The following is an 18,310-nucleotide window of genomic DNA, read 5'->3' on the forward strand; positions in this document are numbered from 1 at the left end:
AGTTCCCAGAATTCAAGCTAAAATGATTAATTATAATTATATAATTCCAGTATCTAATATAGAAAATTACTTTTTTGCCAGTTGCGAGATAGTTTTATGTTTGGGCTACGTCATGAAATCTTTTAAATCTTAGCTCTCAAGTTTCATCTGGTCCGCAGTCATAGTGACGGAAAATCACTGCTCCCTGCGATGCTTTGGGTGGACTCACGGCCTTGGGGCTGGGCCCCTGGGCAGGGCGCCCCACCCTGTTCACCTGCCTCCTCGGGAACAGTTGCAGAAAAACAGCTGTCATGTCGTCTGCATTTCGCTGACCCCTTTTTGGAGTGTGTGTGCGTACTGACTTGTTAAAGTGAGAAGAGTCAGGAAGATAGTCTGGATGTAAAGGAAAAGACCATTTTAAAACAACACTGCCGAGGCATGTGCCTCCCCTTGGCTCTCCTCCCCTCCTGTAGGACTCCAGGATGCTTGTCCAGGGACTGAGGCGTGTCCCTGAGCTTTGTCCTCCCAGGTGGCCTCCGCAACAGTTTAGAGGTCACACAGGCTGAAAACTCACTTTACTTTGGTGTCATACGTCTGTGTATGAGCTTTATCTTTTTATTGCTGATTATTATGTGCTCTTATTTTTATGAGATAGGGCAATACAGAGGGAAAAAATTTTCTGAAATATGTTAACCCTATAAGTATGGAAAATATAGTTAGCAAATCTTTTGTGGAGGAGAGGAACCTCTTTCAGTTCAAAATCCTGGTAATACTTATGTCCCAACTTGTTAAAGAAAAAGTCACTAGTTTGTCTAAAATACATTATTAATTTATGTTACTATTTTATTTAGATCTCTCAAATGGCCCTTTAAGAGTAACGTAATGGAGAAGACTATTGCAGAGTATTTAGACAGCACTCATTGTATACAGATGGGTCTACCTGAGTTCTGAGAATGACAGAGAAACAACTAACATGATCTTTGACCTTGAATTGCCTCCCTTTGAAGTGAAGACTAGACCTGCCCAAGGATTGGGTGGTTGTTGCTTTAAGTGATGGGATCTTAGGTGGCTAGGCTCAGAAGGTTTCCTGAAAGCAGTGAGTGAGAAGAATGTTTAAACATCTTGGTCTTGCAGAAAGAAAATTTCTCCTCAAATTTGTAGGATCTGTGAAGACATAAAAGCAGGATTAGGATAGGAGAAACTGTGAGTCACTCATTTATTCTTTAAATATTTAGTATCTCTTTGTGCTATGCCCCTGGCTGGTTGCCACTGTACTAGATTTTGGGGATTTATCCTAAACCAGAATATATTGAAATAAAAAGTAAACTAGATAAAGCCTTAAATCCTAGTATTAGGGATTCTGCATTGATCCAAGAGAAAATTAGGTCCCCTAGGAGTTTTTGAGAGAAGAAAAGAAGAGGTAATAAAAATGAAAATGGAGTTAAGATTATTCTACTCTTGTACTTTTAGTAGATTTGAAATAGAGGGAGAGATTGGGGCAGGGGTGCAGATTTGGAAACTTCTGCAGTAGTTTAGGGCAGCAGAAGGAAGAACCTGGTACCACTGATTTTTAACTTCCAGTAGCTATGGGGTGGGGGGTGGGGAGGCAGCTCTCTTGGGAGCTGAGGCGATGCCAGGAGTATAAAGTAGCCCCCTTCCTCCCAGAGCTCATGGACCAGCAGGAGAGCCAGGAGGAGGTCCCGAGGGATACCACCCAGGGGTGCCGGGTGCAGAGCAGCCCTGCCCTGGCTCAGAGGGCGGGTTCAGATTTGGGAGCCCTGGAGAGAACAGGACACGCCCCCTGGTCTTGCCTTCCACTCATCCCCTGGCAGGGGCCGTCTGGGCAGCTTTGAGGATACAGTGAGGGGTTGAACATGTTTTAGGGGGTAGGTGTATTTCAGAGAATGGTCCGATTAATAGTTATTGTTTAAATGCCAACTTTTGTTTTAAAAGTAACAGTATAAGTATCTATGAACTTTAAATTAGAAGCCAGACTTAGCATGCTCACAAACTAACCCCATGGTCAGGATACAGAAGGCCCTTGAAGCCCCCATGCCACTCCCCAGCCCGCTGCCCTTAGGGCTGTTAGTCTGGTCCCTGGGCCCAGAGCACCCTCCCATTCTCCTGGGTACTTAAGCCCCTCCTGCTCTCACGTCTGGTCTCCTGAGACCTAAGACGCCTTTGTCTCCTACAGTAGCTACTTCTGGTCCAGTGCTCAGGGCTGTGTGGGATTCTCACCACCTGTGTCCCACCAGAGGGGGTATATTCTAATGCGAATTTGAGTGACATCTTAGGAATAATAGGCAAACATCAACACTTGTCTGAGGAGCCCTGGGATGGCTCCCCCAGCTGGCATGTGCCATGTCCTGGCTGCCTGGGTCTGAGTCCCAGTGGCTTCTTGACGTAAAGACCTGGTCTTGTCCCTCTCACGCCCCTTTGCATGGTGTAGACCATTGTGGATTAGCATGCTCGTGGCCAGTGTTTCCGGCTGGGCTGCCCACCTTCAGCTCTGTTCCTCGCTCACCAGCGTGTTTCCTGTACGTGGCTCAATTCCTGACACATGGGACGCTCATAGTAAGTATGTGTGGAATGGACATCAGTTGTTTGCTTGGGTTCATCTTAGATTTTCCTCAACAAGATTTGATGTGTACACTTCTACTTTCGTAGCAGTAATTATTGGTGCTAAGTTTTAGTGGGAAGAATGGAGATTGAATTGGTCCCAAGACCAGTGTCCGGTGCAGGTGAGGACCACACCCTCTGTGCACCTTGACTCAGATCCTGGGTCCCCTCACTAAGTCCAGGGGGACATGTCTGAGGTTGTTGTGAAAGCACTTTATCAAGGATGAGATCCCATCTTATGGAGGGTGACTGGCCAGAGGTCAGGCCCTGCTGTGACTCTGGGTACCAGAGCGTCGGTCCCCTGGGAGACCCTGTGTGACCCGAGTGCAGCAGAGGGGGTTTTCAGGAATCGTCCAGCACTAGTCAACGGGTCTGGGTTGGGGTCATTGCTGAGGAACCGCCTCGGATGCTCCTTTAACAGGAAGTCAGCAGTGGTGAGAGTTCTCCTGGGAAGAAACTTCAGTGGCAACTTCCTTCCTTTGATTTCCCCTCTGCAAAAAGGTTGCCTCTTAAAGAGACATGCTTTCCTTGGGGTTTGAGGTCCAGAATCTCTCTGCTCGTTGCTGTGGTTGGAAGTCTTCCTTTAAGGAATATACGTAAGATTTCTTTCATCATTTTGAAAAGTAAAATTGTTTGTAGTAGGTTCACCACCCAAGTTAATGGCAGGGGAGTAAAATGTCACTGAAAGAGAATGTACTAGATCCTGAAACCAAGGATGCTCAAAGAACTGGCCGAATGGAACAAAGCCGTGACCGGTATAAAACATAATGCTGAGTGAAAGAAGCCCACACAAAAGGCCACATGTTGTAGGATCCCGTTTATGTGAAACAAACAGAATAGACAAACCCATGGTGACAGAACACAAGTTGGTGGTCACCAGGAGGAGGCGAGCAGGGAGTGACCGCTGCTGGGCACAGGGTCTGGTGGGGAGATGACTACATTCTGGGACTAGACAACGTTGTGGATGTGCTAAATGCTGCTGAACTGTGCATTTTTAAATGGTTAGTTTTACGTTGTGTGAATTTCATCTCAGTCTTTTAAAGGGGGGGGAATGAACTGATTGCCTAAAAAGTGTTTACACTGAGTTATGAAAATAGCCACAGATGTTTCATAAGTCCAGCTGGAGAAGAGTAGCTTCTAAATGGAACATCTGGGCATAATTTCACATATCTCAAAAAGACCCAGCTAGGGAATAGGGGCTCAGAAAAGAAATGCCAGTTATTTAACATTAACTGTAAAGGTTATTTTGGGGAAATATAGGACAGATTTGTTTAGCAAGATGGGTACCCCTCTAAATCAGTCATTACCTTTATTGTTCAATGAACAATCCTTAAGCAGAGAAAACTATTGTACATCTATCTACCTAATCAGTGGTAGAGACATTGACAAAGGGGAAACCCAGCAGACACAGAAAGGCTCAGCACACCCACCAGGCTGATCACAGGAAGAGGAGGAGAGAGAACCACAAACCACCTGAAACAGTTGTTTGAACTGTGTAGGCCAAGCAATAACCATTGTCAAGATTACTGCCCTAATAGTGTTTCCAAAAACTATCCAATAAAAATAAATTCCCCCTGTCGTCAGTTAGATAAAGAAGTTGTGCTCTGACTGGTCCTTTGCATGCCTCTCTCCATCAGTCATTCGTTAACATGGCACCTGAGTGTGGATGCAGCAATGAAGTCACAGTCCAGTCTGCAGAGAGCTGACCTTCCAGCAGGGAAGCACTGCCAGTCTGAGAAGATTTTTGCTGGGGTGGGTGGGACTTTGACGAGAACGCCTTCAGGGTGTGACTTGTAGGTTCATCCAGTTGCTAGACAGACACCCATGGAAGATCACGTTCCCACCCCTAAGTTCACTCCTGTTATCTTTTGACCAAAAATAGACTGTCATGCTGGAGCCAGGTGTTTTTTGTCCTCGTGTCCTCCATAGCAGTTAATAGAGCGCTCAGTAAAATCCTGACTAAGAAATGATGAAGTCTGAACCAAAGCAAACTGTCACAGTCGTTCTTGGCCACATAAACATTCTTTTAATAGCAATCCCTGAAGTGGCTCAGGTCTTCCCCTCTTGCTCCACCACCTGCCCCCCCAGTGACTGAGGAACAGAGTAGAATGCAGTTCACTTGAGTGATTTGGCTGTATCGGCCTGGCTGCTGCAAGGTGACTTGCTGTTAAGAAGCAGAACCAAAGCTTTGGGAGGGAGTGTCACTGATCGCTAAGCGGAGGCAGCAGGGGAACAGCGTGGGCCTCCGAACTACTGTCTCTGAGTTGCATTTTAGTGTGTCTGTTGCTGAGATGGAACCTGACCCCCCTCAGTCACCCTGCCTCTCCCAGGAGTTGGGTGATTTAATGAGCTCACACACGAAAGTGGTTCTGCACACCTTAAAACTCCATAGAAGTAGTGGTTCTTCCTCGTCCTCCTTTTTTTCTCTTTTCTAATTAACTAAAAAGTAGAACTCTGGCCAACATTGATCTAAGTCTTTCTTGTCTTGTTTTTACTAACAAAGTGGGAAGAGAAAGATGAGTAATTAAGAAGAATGATAACTAGAAGTTGGAAGTGTTCCATTTTTTTCCAGGAAAGTAAATCCAGTTGGAAATTGCTGGCCTTGTCAATTATCTAATGATAATGGGAGAGAATGGGTGATGAAGCCAGTGGAGGTAAAAGCACAGAGAGATTTAGTTAAAACAGGGGTCAGAGAAACCGGAAGAAAGATCAGCTGATACAAGAACATAAACACAACCGCTCCCTGTCCCTCCAGGGTTAGTAATTTATCTGGTGAATTTACCTGACAGCAAATGGGCGGGGTTTTTTGTTTTTTGTTTTTTTCATTCATTCTTTCTCTTACAAATCTCAATACTCTCCCTCTCCCCACAGTGTTCTCACAAAAATCATAATTATCTACCAGTAAGGGAGCAGTAGTTTTTAAAACTTTTGAAGTTTTAAAAAATAGAAATCCAAAGAGGAAGCTCTGTGTCAGTAATAAGTCCACGTGGAGTTGTTCTGTTCAGAATCGGGAGGTGGTGGGTCAGGCCACCATAGCCCACCCCCCCGCAGCTCCCAGGGCTACGTGGCTGGAAGAGGATCACTGAGGACTAATGGCTGTTATGAACATTTCACACGTCAGTGCGGTTTTTCCCTCCCTCTCCCAGGGTCATAGCCTGTGGCAGTAGCTGTTATTGTGGGGGCACTGGGTCATGTGATTCAGAAGCTAAGTAGGATGTTCCTTGTTCATCTCAAAGATGAAATACAAATAATTTAATTATGCTTTCATTAAGTGCCTTCCCAAATTTGGAGAATCTTACACATTTTAATTTTAGGTACAACACTCTTAAATCTTTGTAAGTTTGCCAGTGAAATGCCTGTCTTTTCATACAGGACAGAGACGTGGAAAGAAAAGTTTCACTGTCACTATAGGCCCTCTTCCCTTTCCTTCAACTCTGCAGCTAGCTGGCAAAGTAGGTCATGTTACTGTGTTTTTAAATAAAGACCCTGAAGCTCCTGAGACTAAGTAATAACTTGGCTGCACATCTATGAGGTGGGCCTGGCGCCCGGTCCATCAGATTCCAGCGCCTGCATCTTCAGTGCTTCAGCCGACGCATAAAGATTCCAGCGCCTGCATCTTCAGTGCTTCAGCCAACGCATAATTGCATCCAGTTTTAGAGAATTTACTTCTGTAAATTTCCCATTTGCTTCATAGTTATAATCCCTGGCCCTCAAGTCAGAATCTGACCATTTCTTGTCAGGGGTGTTGATGTGAATTTAGATTCTTGGTGGTTTCCATTGTTTTTATTGAACAGCAGCAGCGAGCCACCTGCGCGGAGATTGTCTGCAGAGGTCCGGAGAAGCATCAGATCCTGGTAAATAATCACACTGAAGGCTTCAGGGTTAGTTTGGCACTTTTTTTTTTTTTCTGTTTACTTAGACACGTATTAATGAAAATATGACTTTTAAGAAAGGTCATCTTCACTATTTGTTGCTGTAAAAATAGTTAATACAAAGAGTAAAGGAAATTTAATAATCTCCGTTTCGCTGGGTGTTCATTCCACATCTTTCTCCATGAGTGTAAACGTGTCTATAAAACGAAGAATGGTTGATTTTCCCACGTTGTTTCTGAGGGTGTCCCTTTCCAGTTTCTGCCACTTCCCAGCAACAGACACATCTGTCTCCTCCTTTATGATCTTTTAAGTTCGCCTCATTTATGGGGAAGCATGACAGACGTGTGAGTGATGCCTAATTGCAGACTGTGGTGAACGATTGTAGGGGCACCTGTGCTGCCATCGCCAAGTTCAAGGAACAAAATGTGCTGGGCATCCAGGCGTCACCCCCAGCATGTCCCTCCCGGTGGTGCCCCATACCCCCAGGATCACTGCAGTCCTCTGATTTCCTCCATGGTTTTCTTTATAGGGTTACCATTTTGTGTACATCCTCAAAGCCCTGTCACTTGGTAGAGGGTTTTGCTGATTCACTCCTCATGCCAATGTAGACTATCCCAATGGGAGCAGCAGGCTGTTTTTGGAAGAGTATATGAAGGGAGGTTCCTTGATATGTGAATTTATGGTAATAGAATAGACTGTGAGGAAAGGCAAGTTTGTTTCAAGTGTCAGAGCGCACTGGTAATCATGTTTGGTGAAAAGGGTATGCATCTATCAAAAGATCTGGGCTGACAGATTTTGTGTAGGTTGTGAAATGTTCCTGCCTCCACACTGGTGGGTAGATCCTGTGACATTTCTGAAGTGATAACGACCACCCGGGACATGAGACCAGCCTTGTCCTGAAATTCATTGAACTAGCCTTGGAAAATGTTACCTTTACATCTGTAAGGTATTTGTGGGATATTCTTCGCAGAGGGTTGTGTCTGAGGTCAGAATGCCCAGTTCACATGCCATCACTGTCTAATTCAGGAACAGTTTTATCACCCCCAAAAGAAACGCTATCCCCATGAGCAGTCCCTCCCACCCTCCGACCCCTGGCAACTGCTGATCTGTTCTCTGTCCCTGTGAATTTGCATATATTGGACATTTTGTGTAAAGGAACCATCTTGGCTTCTTCCACTGAGCATCATGTTTTTGAGGTTCATCCATGTTGTATCAGGTGTCAGTACTTCATTCCTTTTTATGGGTGTCTGGTACTCTGTTATATGAATGTACCAGACTTATTTATCCCTTCATCAGTTGATGGACATTTAAGTTGTTTCCACATGACCTTCTGGCTCTCATAAATAATAATACTGCTGTGAACATTCATAATGCACATATGGACATAAGTTTTCAGTTCTCTTGGGTAGATAGCTAGCAGTGGGATTGCTGGGTCTATGCCAAAGTGTTTTCCAAAGTGACTGCCCCATTTTACTATCTCACCAGCATAATGATGTATTTTACAGTGATTATCCAACCTTCTCAGGAACTCAAGGTTGCCATGGCTTCTGTCAATTTGTTCATAATCTGGGCCATCTGGTAATGTCTGCTTTAGCATCCCAAACCTCTGAAGGAAATGCATTTCAGTATCAAGGCAAAAGTTTGTTTAGTTCATTCAAGGTTGTCTTATGTGTGTATAGGGGTGACATAAAAGGACATAAGGTGACACAGGCTACCTTCTGCAAGACAGTCGAGGACACAGAGGGAGACAGGGAGGGAGGTAGATGGTAGAGTGGATCTTGAGTGGCACTGAGGGTTAAAGGACAGTTCCAAGTTTCTTGGTCTCAGGACCCCATAATACTCTTCAAAATTATTGAGACCCCAAGGAGTTTTTTTTTAATGTGGTTATATTAAGCAGTAATTACTATTTTAGAAAATAAAATGGAAAAAAGTGAATATTTATTAGTTCAGCTAAAAATCCTAATAACCCATTAAATAATAACATAAATAGCATTTATATGAAAAATATTTTCTAAAGCAAGACAACTTTAGTGAGAAGAGCAGCATTTTTTATGTTTTTGCAGATCTCTTTAATGTCTGGACTAATAGAAAACAAAGGGTTGTCACTCTGCATTCAATCTGTTGTGTATTGTACATCATGTAGCCTCTAGAAAACGCCACTGTACACTCATGAGAGGAGAGAAAATAAGGTCTCAGGAAATAGTTCTGGCCTTGCGGGTCCCCTGAAAGGGTCTTGCCGACCCAGGCATCCCCAGACCCCACTTTGAGAACCCCTTGTCTGAAATATTCCTTCTCCAGATAATCTTAGAAAGCCGTGAGTACTACATAACAGTAGGTACAGAGAAATTAGCACCTGCATGGAAAATTTTAGGAACATTTTACACCCAGTGTATATGCTTGGTTTGAAAAGAGAATACTGAGATCTCTGAGGACGAATTAACTTGGTGAACAGGTTGCGTCCCATTTGAAGGTGATGTCAGCACGGTGACTTAAATCTTCTCCAGCAAATTCCACTCTACCACACCCAAAAGAAAGTGGTTCCAGTGGTCTTAGATTACCCAGTGAAGATTTGGGAGTAGTTAGACGAGGCAGTATCAGATGGGAAAATAACTCTAAAATAACATAGAAAATAGGCCCGGCGAGCGGGTGCGCCTGGGAAGGACCTGGTGAGCTCAGGGAGAGCCCACCACCGTGCTTCCTCCCGAGGGGCTGCAGCCTGGGGCCTGCTTCTAGGTGACGCGGGCATCACCCTGGGCACAGAGAGGCTGCATCTGTCTGCAGATCTGTGTGAAGTATGTACGCTCAGCATCCTTTCAGATGGTGGTGAGGCCGGAGCCCCTGCTCCTTCCCGGTCTATTTGTGATGTTTCTACAGCTCCTCTTGCAGTCATCCCCAGGCGCACTCTGCTCTCGTGGCCTCTTCTTTGCTCCAGGCAGCCCTGCTGTGGGTGCTCCAGGACTAACCCTGGTCCTCTTCTACTGGTCGTAGCAGCCGAGAGCGCGGGGGTGAGGGGTAGAGGCTGCCTTTCTCAGGTGTAAATTCAGTGGTGGGCCTGCCCACGCGGGCTCTCAGCTCCATTGTTGTCCCAGAGGGCAAACCTGGGCTCTCGTGCGTCTAGGAGAAACACCTGAGTGTTGACATCATTTCAGACTCTTATGCTGAACTTGTGAGACTTTTTCCGGAGATGGCCTCAAGTTGGTCCCCTCCCTTCGTGATTCATTTGTGTGTTTTCTACTTAGACTTCTACAGCTTCCAGAATATCCAACAAACAACAAAATGCAGGCAAGACAATGGGTTTTCTCATTTAAGAAATAAGGAACTTTGCTCCATGTAAATATTTCTATTTGTGTACTAACCCTTAGTAATCTTTGCAGTTTTTTTTTTAAGGGAGCTGGTAATTATTAAAACAACAAATCAGAAAATGTTTTTGAAGTTAGTTACTGTGCTCTGTATTTGTAATTTTTTACTGCAAATGAGTTGGAAAATGTTGTCTTATTTTGTTTTAATCAATACCCAAAAGGCCTTTGCAGCGTGAAAGAGGTGTTCAGTTAGCCACGCTTATGTCTCAGCCTGGAGAAGGCGTGTATCCCGGGTGGTTGGCTGTTTCCAGCTACCTCTTGCTGCTGCGCCCTCCCAGAAAGCCTGCGCTGCTCCAGCTGCTGCAGGCTTAGAAGTGGGAGAATCAGTCCTGCAGGGAGCATAACGGGGCCAGGTGGTTTCAGGGCTCGCCTACAGTGCAGATGAAAGGCATCCAGTCTGCACCCCATCGTGCTTCAGCACCCTGCAGAGTGAACACCCATCTCCAGAAATGTGGGCAGTGGGAGCGAGAGCCCTGAGGCCTGAGGGCGTGAGGAGCAGTATTCCTGCTGACCCCCCCTCATCTCTGTTGTAGTCCCAAGTTTCAGTCAGTCCAGTTAGATCCAGAAAGTGTGGTGCAGCCATCCTCATCCGTCTCTCCTGGGGGGGTTTCTCCAAGTGAGGATATGTGAGAAGGTACCTCTTACACTGGTCACACTTAGGGGTGTCCTTTGCCTTGGAGACAGTAGAAGAGCTGACCCTTGAAGGAGGTCCTGCAGGGGTTGGGTCACAGGAGACTCTCTGAGGAGAGTGAGGGGCTGCAGCGTGCACTCGCTCCAGGATGCTCTGCTCACCAGCCACATTTACGTGCTCTCTGCACAGATCGGTTTTCAAGTTGACCCACCTTTCCCACTAGGAAAGCTCATCTTTAGGTAACTTTTCTAAAAGTCTAAGATTTAAATGAAGCCAGATGGAGGAAAAGCCTGTTGGCAGATAGAGTATGACCTGTTTCTTGAGGAATCAAGGTATCTTTTTTCCATTATTTGTTCACAAGATTATATGGAAGATAAAAAGTATTTGAAATTTATATTCGCAGGCTTAGCAAATAATTAGATAATAAGAGAGAAGTCTGACTCTATCAGTAGTATTCTGCCACCTTTTTTACTCACCAAAACAGCCAGTCCCATTGGTAAAACCAGGCGTTTAGCTTCAAGAACATGTGCACAGAATGACAAGGGGCGTGTTATTTTTTCTTGGCAAGTCCACCTGGGTTTGTAGTTTTTGTTGTCCTGGCCCAACTTTTCTTTGAGTAGTTTCATCACTGGGGCGGGGGGAGAAAGAGGGAAGAAATGAGAGAAACTGGTCTGCAACTGAGGGAACAGGGCAGTGAGTCTGGCCTGTAAATGTCAGCCGTGTTCCCTTCACCCAGCTCTGCCGGGTTCTGTTGCCCACAGCACCCCCAGTGCTCTCCAGGTGCTGTTTGTCATGCTCGCTGTCCTGGGTATTCGCTCGGGGTGTTTTCTGTATCAGCGTGTGTAAAAGCAGAAGTTAAATATCAGATTCTGATAAGGTGCTTTAAAAGTGCTAAGTAGACTAACCAACACAATAAGGCAAGGAAAGGCAAAGAGATCAGAAAGGAAGAAATAAAACTCTCTCCTTCAGATGACATGATGGTCTATGTTGGAAAATCCCAAGGAATCTACAAAAGAAAAAAAAATTCCTAAAACTAATAAGTCAGTTCAGCAAAGTTGTAGCATACAAAATTGATATTCAAAAATCAGTCACATTTCTATATACTAGCAGTGAACCCCTGGAAGCCAAAATTTAAAATGTAGCATTTACAGTTGCCTAAAAAGGAGTGTTTAGGTGTAAATCTAACAAAACATGTCAGGACTTGTGTGCTGCAAACTACAAAACACTGATTAAGGAAATCAGAGACGATCTAAACAAATGGAAAAGTATGCCACGTTCATGGATTGGACGTCTCGTTGTAAAGGTGCTGGTTCTCCCCAAAAGATTGTATCAGCTTGACGCAATACCCATTACAGTCCCAGCAAAAATTTTTGTAGATATATCCAGGCCTATTCTAAACTTGATTTGGAAATGCAAAGGAACTAGAGTAGATAAAACAATTTTGAAAAGGGATACAGTGGGAGGAATCACACCCAGTTTCAAAACTTATATGGGAAGAGGCCTGTGGGATTATCGTCAAATGATCCCTGACTAAGGTGCAAATAAAACAACTTGATGGAGGAAGGATAGTCTTCAACTAACTGGACGTTTATGGGCAAAAAATTAATCTCAACCTAAATCTCATATCTCACAATAGATCTTAGGTTTAAATGTAAAACATATAACTGTAAAGTTTTTAGTAGAAAACCTTTGGGATCTACTGAGTAAAGAGTTCTGAGATGTGACACCAAAAGCGTGATCCATGAAAGGAAAAATCAGTAAGTTGGATTTTATCAAAATTAAAAACTACTCTGCAAAAGATCGTGTTAAGAGAATGAAAAGACAAGCTATGGATCATGAGAAAATATTTTCAAACCTTATATCTTAGACTATTATAATGAAGCCTCAAAACTCAACAGTAAACACACACAGTTCGTGTAGAAAATGGGCAAAGGACATGAAGAGACATTTCCAGAGGACATCACATGGCAAATAAACACATGGAAAGGTGTTTGACATCACTCTCCTTAGGAAAAAGCACATCAAGACCATGGTGAGATATCACCACGCTCCTGTCAGAACAACTAAAATGAAAACCAGTGAGAACGTGGGATGCTAGTGAGGATGTGAAGAAACTGTCTCTCCTGTGTTGCTGGTGGAGCTGTAAGGGGGTGTGGCCGCCCAGGAACAGAGTGGGAAGTTCCTTTAAAAGTTCCTTTAAAACCTGAACATACTTACCTGAGCAACCGCACTCCTGGGCATTTATCCAGAGAAACGAACATCTGCATTCACACAGAAATCTGTGCCCAAGTGTTTGTAATAGCCCCAAACTGGAAACAACCCCCATGTCCCTCAAAGGTGAGTGGTCAGAAAGCTGTGTCACATCCACCCCATGGACAGCACTCCGCTGTAAAAAAGGACGAGCTGCTGATGCCACAGCTGCTTGGGTGGATCTTGAGGCCGTTGTGCTGAATGACAGACGCCAAGCTTAGCACGCCACGCACCATGTGCCTCTGTTTACGCACGGTTCTCAAAAGTCATGTGGCTGAGTGTGAGACTGTGTGAGGGCCGGTTATTCGTCCACCGAGTCTCCAGCCCCTCATCTGGGCTGGCACTTTGGTGCCCGTCCCTCAGGGAGCTGTGTGGAAGGAAGCAGGATGTTCAGGGCAGAAGCAGGCGGACACACACTCTCTGGAAGAGGGGCGCAGCGGACCCCGTGTCCAGCCGGCTGCTTCTGAGCCACAGCTGGCCTTGGTCACCCAGCCCTGTGCAGTCACGTGCACAAACAGCTGCTGCCAGGAGAAGGGGAGGGGGAGTTTTCACGCGCATGTCCTCCTTTGCTTACCGCTTTTGTGCTTGATTTTGACCCAGAATCTTGGTGTTGGCTATAGGCCACGCCCTGTGGACCACACTTCTGTTGTGATCAGTGTAAGGGGCCAAAAGATGGTAGAGAAGCTTTGAGTCTTGCTCTCCGCTATGCTGAGACCCTTATTCTCAGTCATGAGATTTTCGGTTTTGTTAACTGCTGGATCCTGAGGGCTTAAAATAGTACTTCCTATTAAATGTTGAGAGAAATAAGAATATGTTACATTAATTATTAAGGCCACAAGCTTTTTAAAAAGTCAACAACATTATTATGTATAAACATTGTTGAAATTTAAGGCAAAATCTAAGAAGCCTTTGTGATATATATTCTATTTTTTTTGCATCTAAAACAGGGTTTTTTTAAATTGTGGTCAAATGTACATAATATAAAAGGTTCCATCTTAACCATTTTTAAGTAGCATTAAGTACATTCACAGTGTTGTGCAACCATCACCACCATCTATCTCTAGAACTTTCTCATCTTCCCAAAGTACAGCTCTGTCCCCATGAAACACTAGCTCCCCAGCTCGTGACAGCCACCCTTCTACTTTCTGTCTCTGTGAATTTGTCTGGTGTAGGGACCTCATATAAGCAGAATCATACACTATTTGTCTTTTTGTGTCTGGCTATATTCTTTATTTTAGGTAACTTATTGACAATTTTTCTTATTCTATGAGTAGCATGTACCTGTCTTGGAAAAATATGGGAAATACATAAACCAAAGGAAGAAAATAAACATCACCTTTAATTTCTACTCAGATAACCACTAAAAACATTTTTTTTTATCTTTAAGAGAGAGACATCATAGTTTGTTGTCTACTTTTCACTTAGCAGGGTATCGTGAATATCTTTCCATGTCCTTAAACATTTTCTGTGTAACCATTTCAGTGGCTGCATCATATTTCATTGTGCGGATGCATCATAATTTTTTATAGTTTTTTATTGGAATATAGTTGATTTACAAGGTTTCAGGTGTACAGCAAAGTGATTAGGTTATACATATACATATATGTGTGTATGCTCTTTCAGATTCTTTTCCATTACAGATTGTTATGAGATACTGAATATAGTTTCCTGAGCTATACAGTAGGTCCTTGTTGTTTATTTTTTATATAGTAGTGTGTGTCTGCAGTCCCAAAATCCTAGTTTATCCAACCCCTTTCATGTCTGGTCACCGTAAGTTTGTTTTCTATGTCTGTGAGTCTATTTCTGTTTTGTAAATAAGTTCATTTGTATCATTTTTTTTAGATTCCACATGTAAGTAATACCATATGATATTTGTCTTTCTCTGTCTGGCTTACTTCACTTAGTATGATAGTCTCTGGGTCCATCCATGTTGCTGCAAATGGCATGATTTCATTTGTTTTTTATGGCTGAGTAGTATCCCATTGTATATATGTACCACATCTTCTTTATCCACTCCTCTGTCAATGGACATTTAAATTTCTTCCATGTCTCGGCTGTTGTAAATAGTGCTGCTGTGAACATTGGGTGCGTGTGTCTTTTCAAATTAGAGTTTTCTCCAGATATATCAGATGCATCATAATTTAATGAAGTCTACTTCCTGTTCTCGTGCAGTCAGGTTCCAAGGTCTGTCTGTCTGTGTGCCCCGGACTTCAACACTCCTCCTGAATGGGGCTGTGGAGCAGGTCTGCATGCGACCAGCTCACTGACCAGGCATCTCTTCTTTTTCCAGGATGGTGGAGCTTTTCAGTTTGATTGACACCATGTGGACTTCAGTGGCGCCTCTGAAAGTACCAGGCCATGGCCCAGCCTACGAGGTAAGCCCAACATTTAAGTGTTCCCCCCAATCCCCCAGCCGCCATTGCACCTGCTCTGTGACCACCAGCTGCGGAGCCAGTGCCATCCCACAGTGCACACCCCCGAGAAAACCAGGTCCAGAGGATGTGAGCCAGGCTCCTCGCCTCACTCGCAGGCTGGAGCCCGACTGCCTTCCACACGTGCTGCGTGCGTGCTTCCTGGGGTTACTTTACAATGATGTCTCTTGCCCCCATCGTCACGGACCACTGCGCACTGAGGGTCTCAGCCTCACACCAAACAAGAAGCGGGTGGTTTCCCTGCCACCTTCCAGTCAGTAGTGGAACCAACACTTAGTCACCAGTTAGAGCAGAAACTCAGTAAACGAAATCCATGGGTATTGGTTCAACCCCCAGCTCAGCCAGGGATTTTTCTTTTCCTTCCTCATCACATTGTTTATGGTAGGTAGTTGCTCACAGGTAGCAAAATCGACCAGTGAAAACGTGTCCCTCGTCCCCGTCCTAAGCCCTGTCCAGCAGGCTGGCAGTGACTCCTTTGGGCTGTAGCTCCCCAAGCTGAGAACCGGGGGCACCTTGCTTGTGTGGTAGCTACTTCCTAGCACAGGCTGAGACAGTGGCTCTGTCCTGTGCTAGACCACCAGCCTGGTGATCAGAAATGCCATTTCTAGATTACTTCCAGGGAAGAAGTTTCTAAATGATGTCTTCAGTGTACTGAAGAATAAACTTCTGAAATATAATCTCGAATCGGTAATAAACAGCGAAGGACAGAAGTTCTTAAGCTTGGTCCCAGAGAGAGACAACATAACCTGTCTCTTACAGAGCCTTCTGGAGAAATAGTCCATGTCTGTGATTAAAGATGTCTCCATTAAAGAGTAGATTTATATTAATAGTGCATTTGAGTCTTTTAACAGTACATTCATGTTCTACTTTTGCCTTCATTTTAAACAGGAAAAAACTCATCTGCCTCCTCCTAGCTTCTGTTACATCCTCACTGCTCGTCCAAATCTGGGACAGATTGATATAATTGAAGAAGACCCCATTTCTAAGCTTTACCAGCCTCCGATTCCCCAGTTCTTAAGAGAAATTCTCCAGGTGGCGTCTTTGTTTGTACCTTGGTCTCAGTTACTTTGCTGTGTCCGTGAGCTTGGGGAGACGTTACTTACTGTTTTCATTACCTTTCCAGACGGATGGCCCCTGTAGCCGTTGCAGTTTCTATGCCAGAGTGATTTACCAAAGGCCGCAGGTAATCCGTCTCTCTCTCTCTCATAATGGGTTGCACAGCTTGTTAACAATGAGTTCTCTCACACACTGCTGGAGCACCAGAAGAGAAAAACATTGTTTCCTTTCGGCTGTGCAGTGCTGTGCTGACGCAGTGGTACATCCGTTCCTTGTGCAGATGGGGCTGCAGCCCCTGGTGAAGCACTGGGTGTGAAGCCACCAGGTATAACCCACTGGTTCTCAGCCCAGGCACATCAGCTTCTTTCTGACACAGGCAGGGTGTAGAAAGGAAAAAGCAGCTGAAACCTCATTTCTGGGGTGAAAGCTGGAGTCTCAGGATTGAGCTCAGCCATTTCTAAGAGTTCTTTCTTCCACAGTCAAGGGGAGCCTGTGGTCCCTGGGAGGCCTCTGGCAGCTCTATGGGGTGGCACCCAAGTCAGCGGCTGAGGCGAGGGGAGAGGTGTTCTGGGCCCGCAAGCACAGCATCAGTCCTGCAGGAAATCTCCACTGGACCTTAACTCACAGCAGGACGACCACGTGTCACAGCCACTCTCTGTTCACTTGTAGTCATTTGATAGAGAATTAACACCTCTCCCAGAACTTGGGGGTGACTGACATTAGTCACCAGCAGTGTTCCCTGCAAGCCACCCCAACTCCCTGCCCCACAGGCAGGGGACAGCCCCCGGTGAGGGTGGGCTCCAGCTCCTGATGTGCCTCCTACTTCCAAGGCCATCTCCAGGATGCTCGGGTGCTCTGAAGCTTGGCACCGGGCATGGGCTGTTACCCTAAACACATCCCAGTAGTGAGGCTGAGATGTCAGCGGTTCACCGTGCGGCCGTGGTTCACAGTGCAGCAGCCATTCCCTACAGGCAGGACACGGACAGCAAGCTCGTGGCCCTCACTCACCTGCTCCTGCCCCCAGCGCTGCAGCTGGGCCAGAGGCGGAGCGTGAAGGAAGTTTTCAGATAAACTCCCACCTTTAGATAATCTTGTAGAAATCTTTGCTCTTTTTGAGATATCTGCCATTTTTTAAAGTGATTTTGCCAGTTGCTCCCCGATGATCTTTGTAACTCCTCAGTCCCGTACAGGATCATGTCCCTCGGTCTTCTCTCTTTCATCTCCTTCAAATGGAACATCTCTTCATCTTCGATTATCTTTTATGACCTTGTCACTTTTGCAGAAGAGGGCAGTCACTTAATAGAATGCCCCTCCGTTTAGATTTGCCTGATATGAATAAATGCAGGTTATGCATTTTTTGACAGGAACACCGTGTAAAAGTACTGTCTTCATATCAGGAGGTACACAGTTGAGTTGTCCCAGTGCTGTGTTATGTTATCAATTGACTAGGATGGTATTTTCCAGACTTCTCCACTCTAAATTTAAATAGTAAGTATTCCATACTTATTATTTAATAACTATGTAGCAGATGTTTTGTGGAAAGATAGCTTAAGACTGTATAAATATCCAATTTCTTATCACACTTCTATCCACTTGTTTTAACACCTGTATGATTCTTGCCTGGATTACTATTCTGATAGTGGCCAAATGGTAACTTTGTAATTCCAGCATTTCTTCTGCATTTGTTAGTTAGCACCGGCTATGATTAGGGACTTTGCGTTTCCATGATTTATTTGTGCCTTCACTTATTTATCTCAGTGTGGACCCATAGATTCAGTTTTTATTCAGCAGGTTGTAATCTGTAATTCTCATTTATTTTGATGCTTGAATCCTTCCAGATTCAGGCTGCTCCTGTGTCCTTTGGACATGTCCCCATCATTCTTCAAGTACTTCCTTGCTTTCTGACACAGTAAGATGTTTCAGACTCATCTTGTGCTTTCTCACCTGTGGAGTCAGCCATCTCTTAAGGAGCCCTGGTTTGTTTTCTGTTTTATTTTTTTATGTATTTTATTTATTTATTTATTGGCTGTGTTGGGTCTTTGTTGCTACACGCTGGCTTTCTCTAGTTGAGGCAAGCGGGGGCTATTCTTTGTTGTGGTGCACAGGCTCCTC

The 18,310-nt window shown here is 44.7% G+C and overlaps 1 protein-coding gene across 12 annotated transcripts in view; it reads left to right on the forward strand.

The window, feature by feature from the left end:
• Window positions 1-18,310, forward strand: part of SPIDR (scaffold protein involved in DNA repair) — a 337,463-nt gene that overhangs the window by 298,388 nt on the left and 20,765 nt on the right. For 9 of the 12 annotated variants that reach the window (XR_009053672.1, XM_057734363.1, XM_057734364.1 and 6 more), the window contains 3 exons: window positions 15,001-15,085; window positions 16,031-16,174; window positions 16,266-16,325. Coding sequence is in view for 11 of the 12 variants with exons in the window: in XM_057734363.1 (XP_057590346.1) it covers window positions 15,001-15,085; window positions 16,031-16,174; window positions 16,266-16,325 (289 nt within the window). In the remaining variant the exon portion in view is untranslated. The remainder of the gene's footprint in view (window positions 1-15,000; window positions 15,086-16,030; window positions 16,175-16,265; window positions 16,326-18,310) is intronic. The other 3 variants (XM_057734367.1, XM_057734368.1, XM_057734369.1) reach the window with 1 other exon arrangement.

This window comes from Hippopotamus amphibius, chromosome 5 (assembly GCF_030028045.1).
Source record: "Hippopotamus amphibius kiboko isolate mHipAmp2 chromosome 5, mHipAmp2.hap2, whole genome shotgun sequence".
In the NCBI taxonomy this organism is placed as follows: Eukaryota; Metazoa; Chordata; class Mammalia; order Artiodactyla; family Hippopotamidae; genus Hippopotamus; species Hippopotamus amphibius.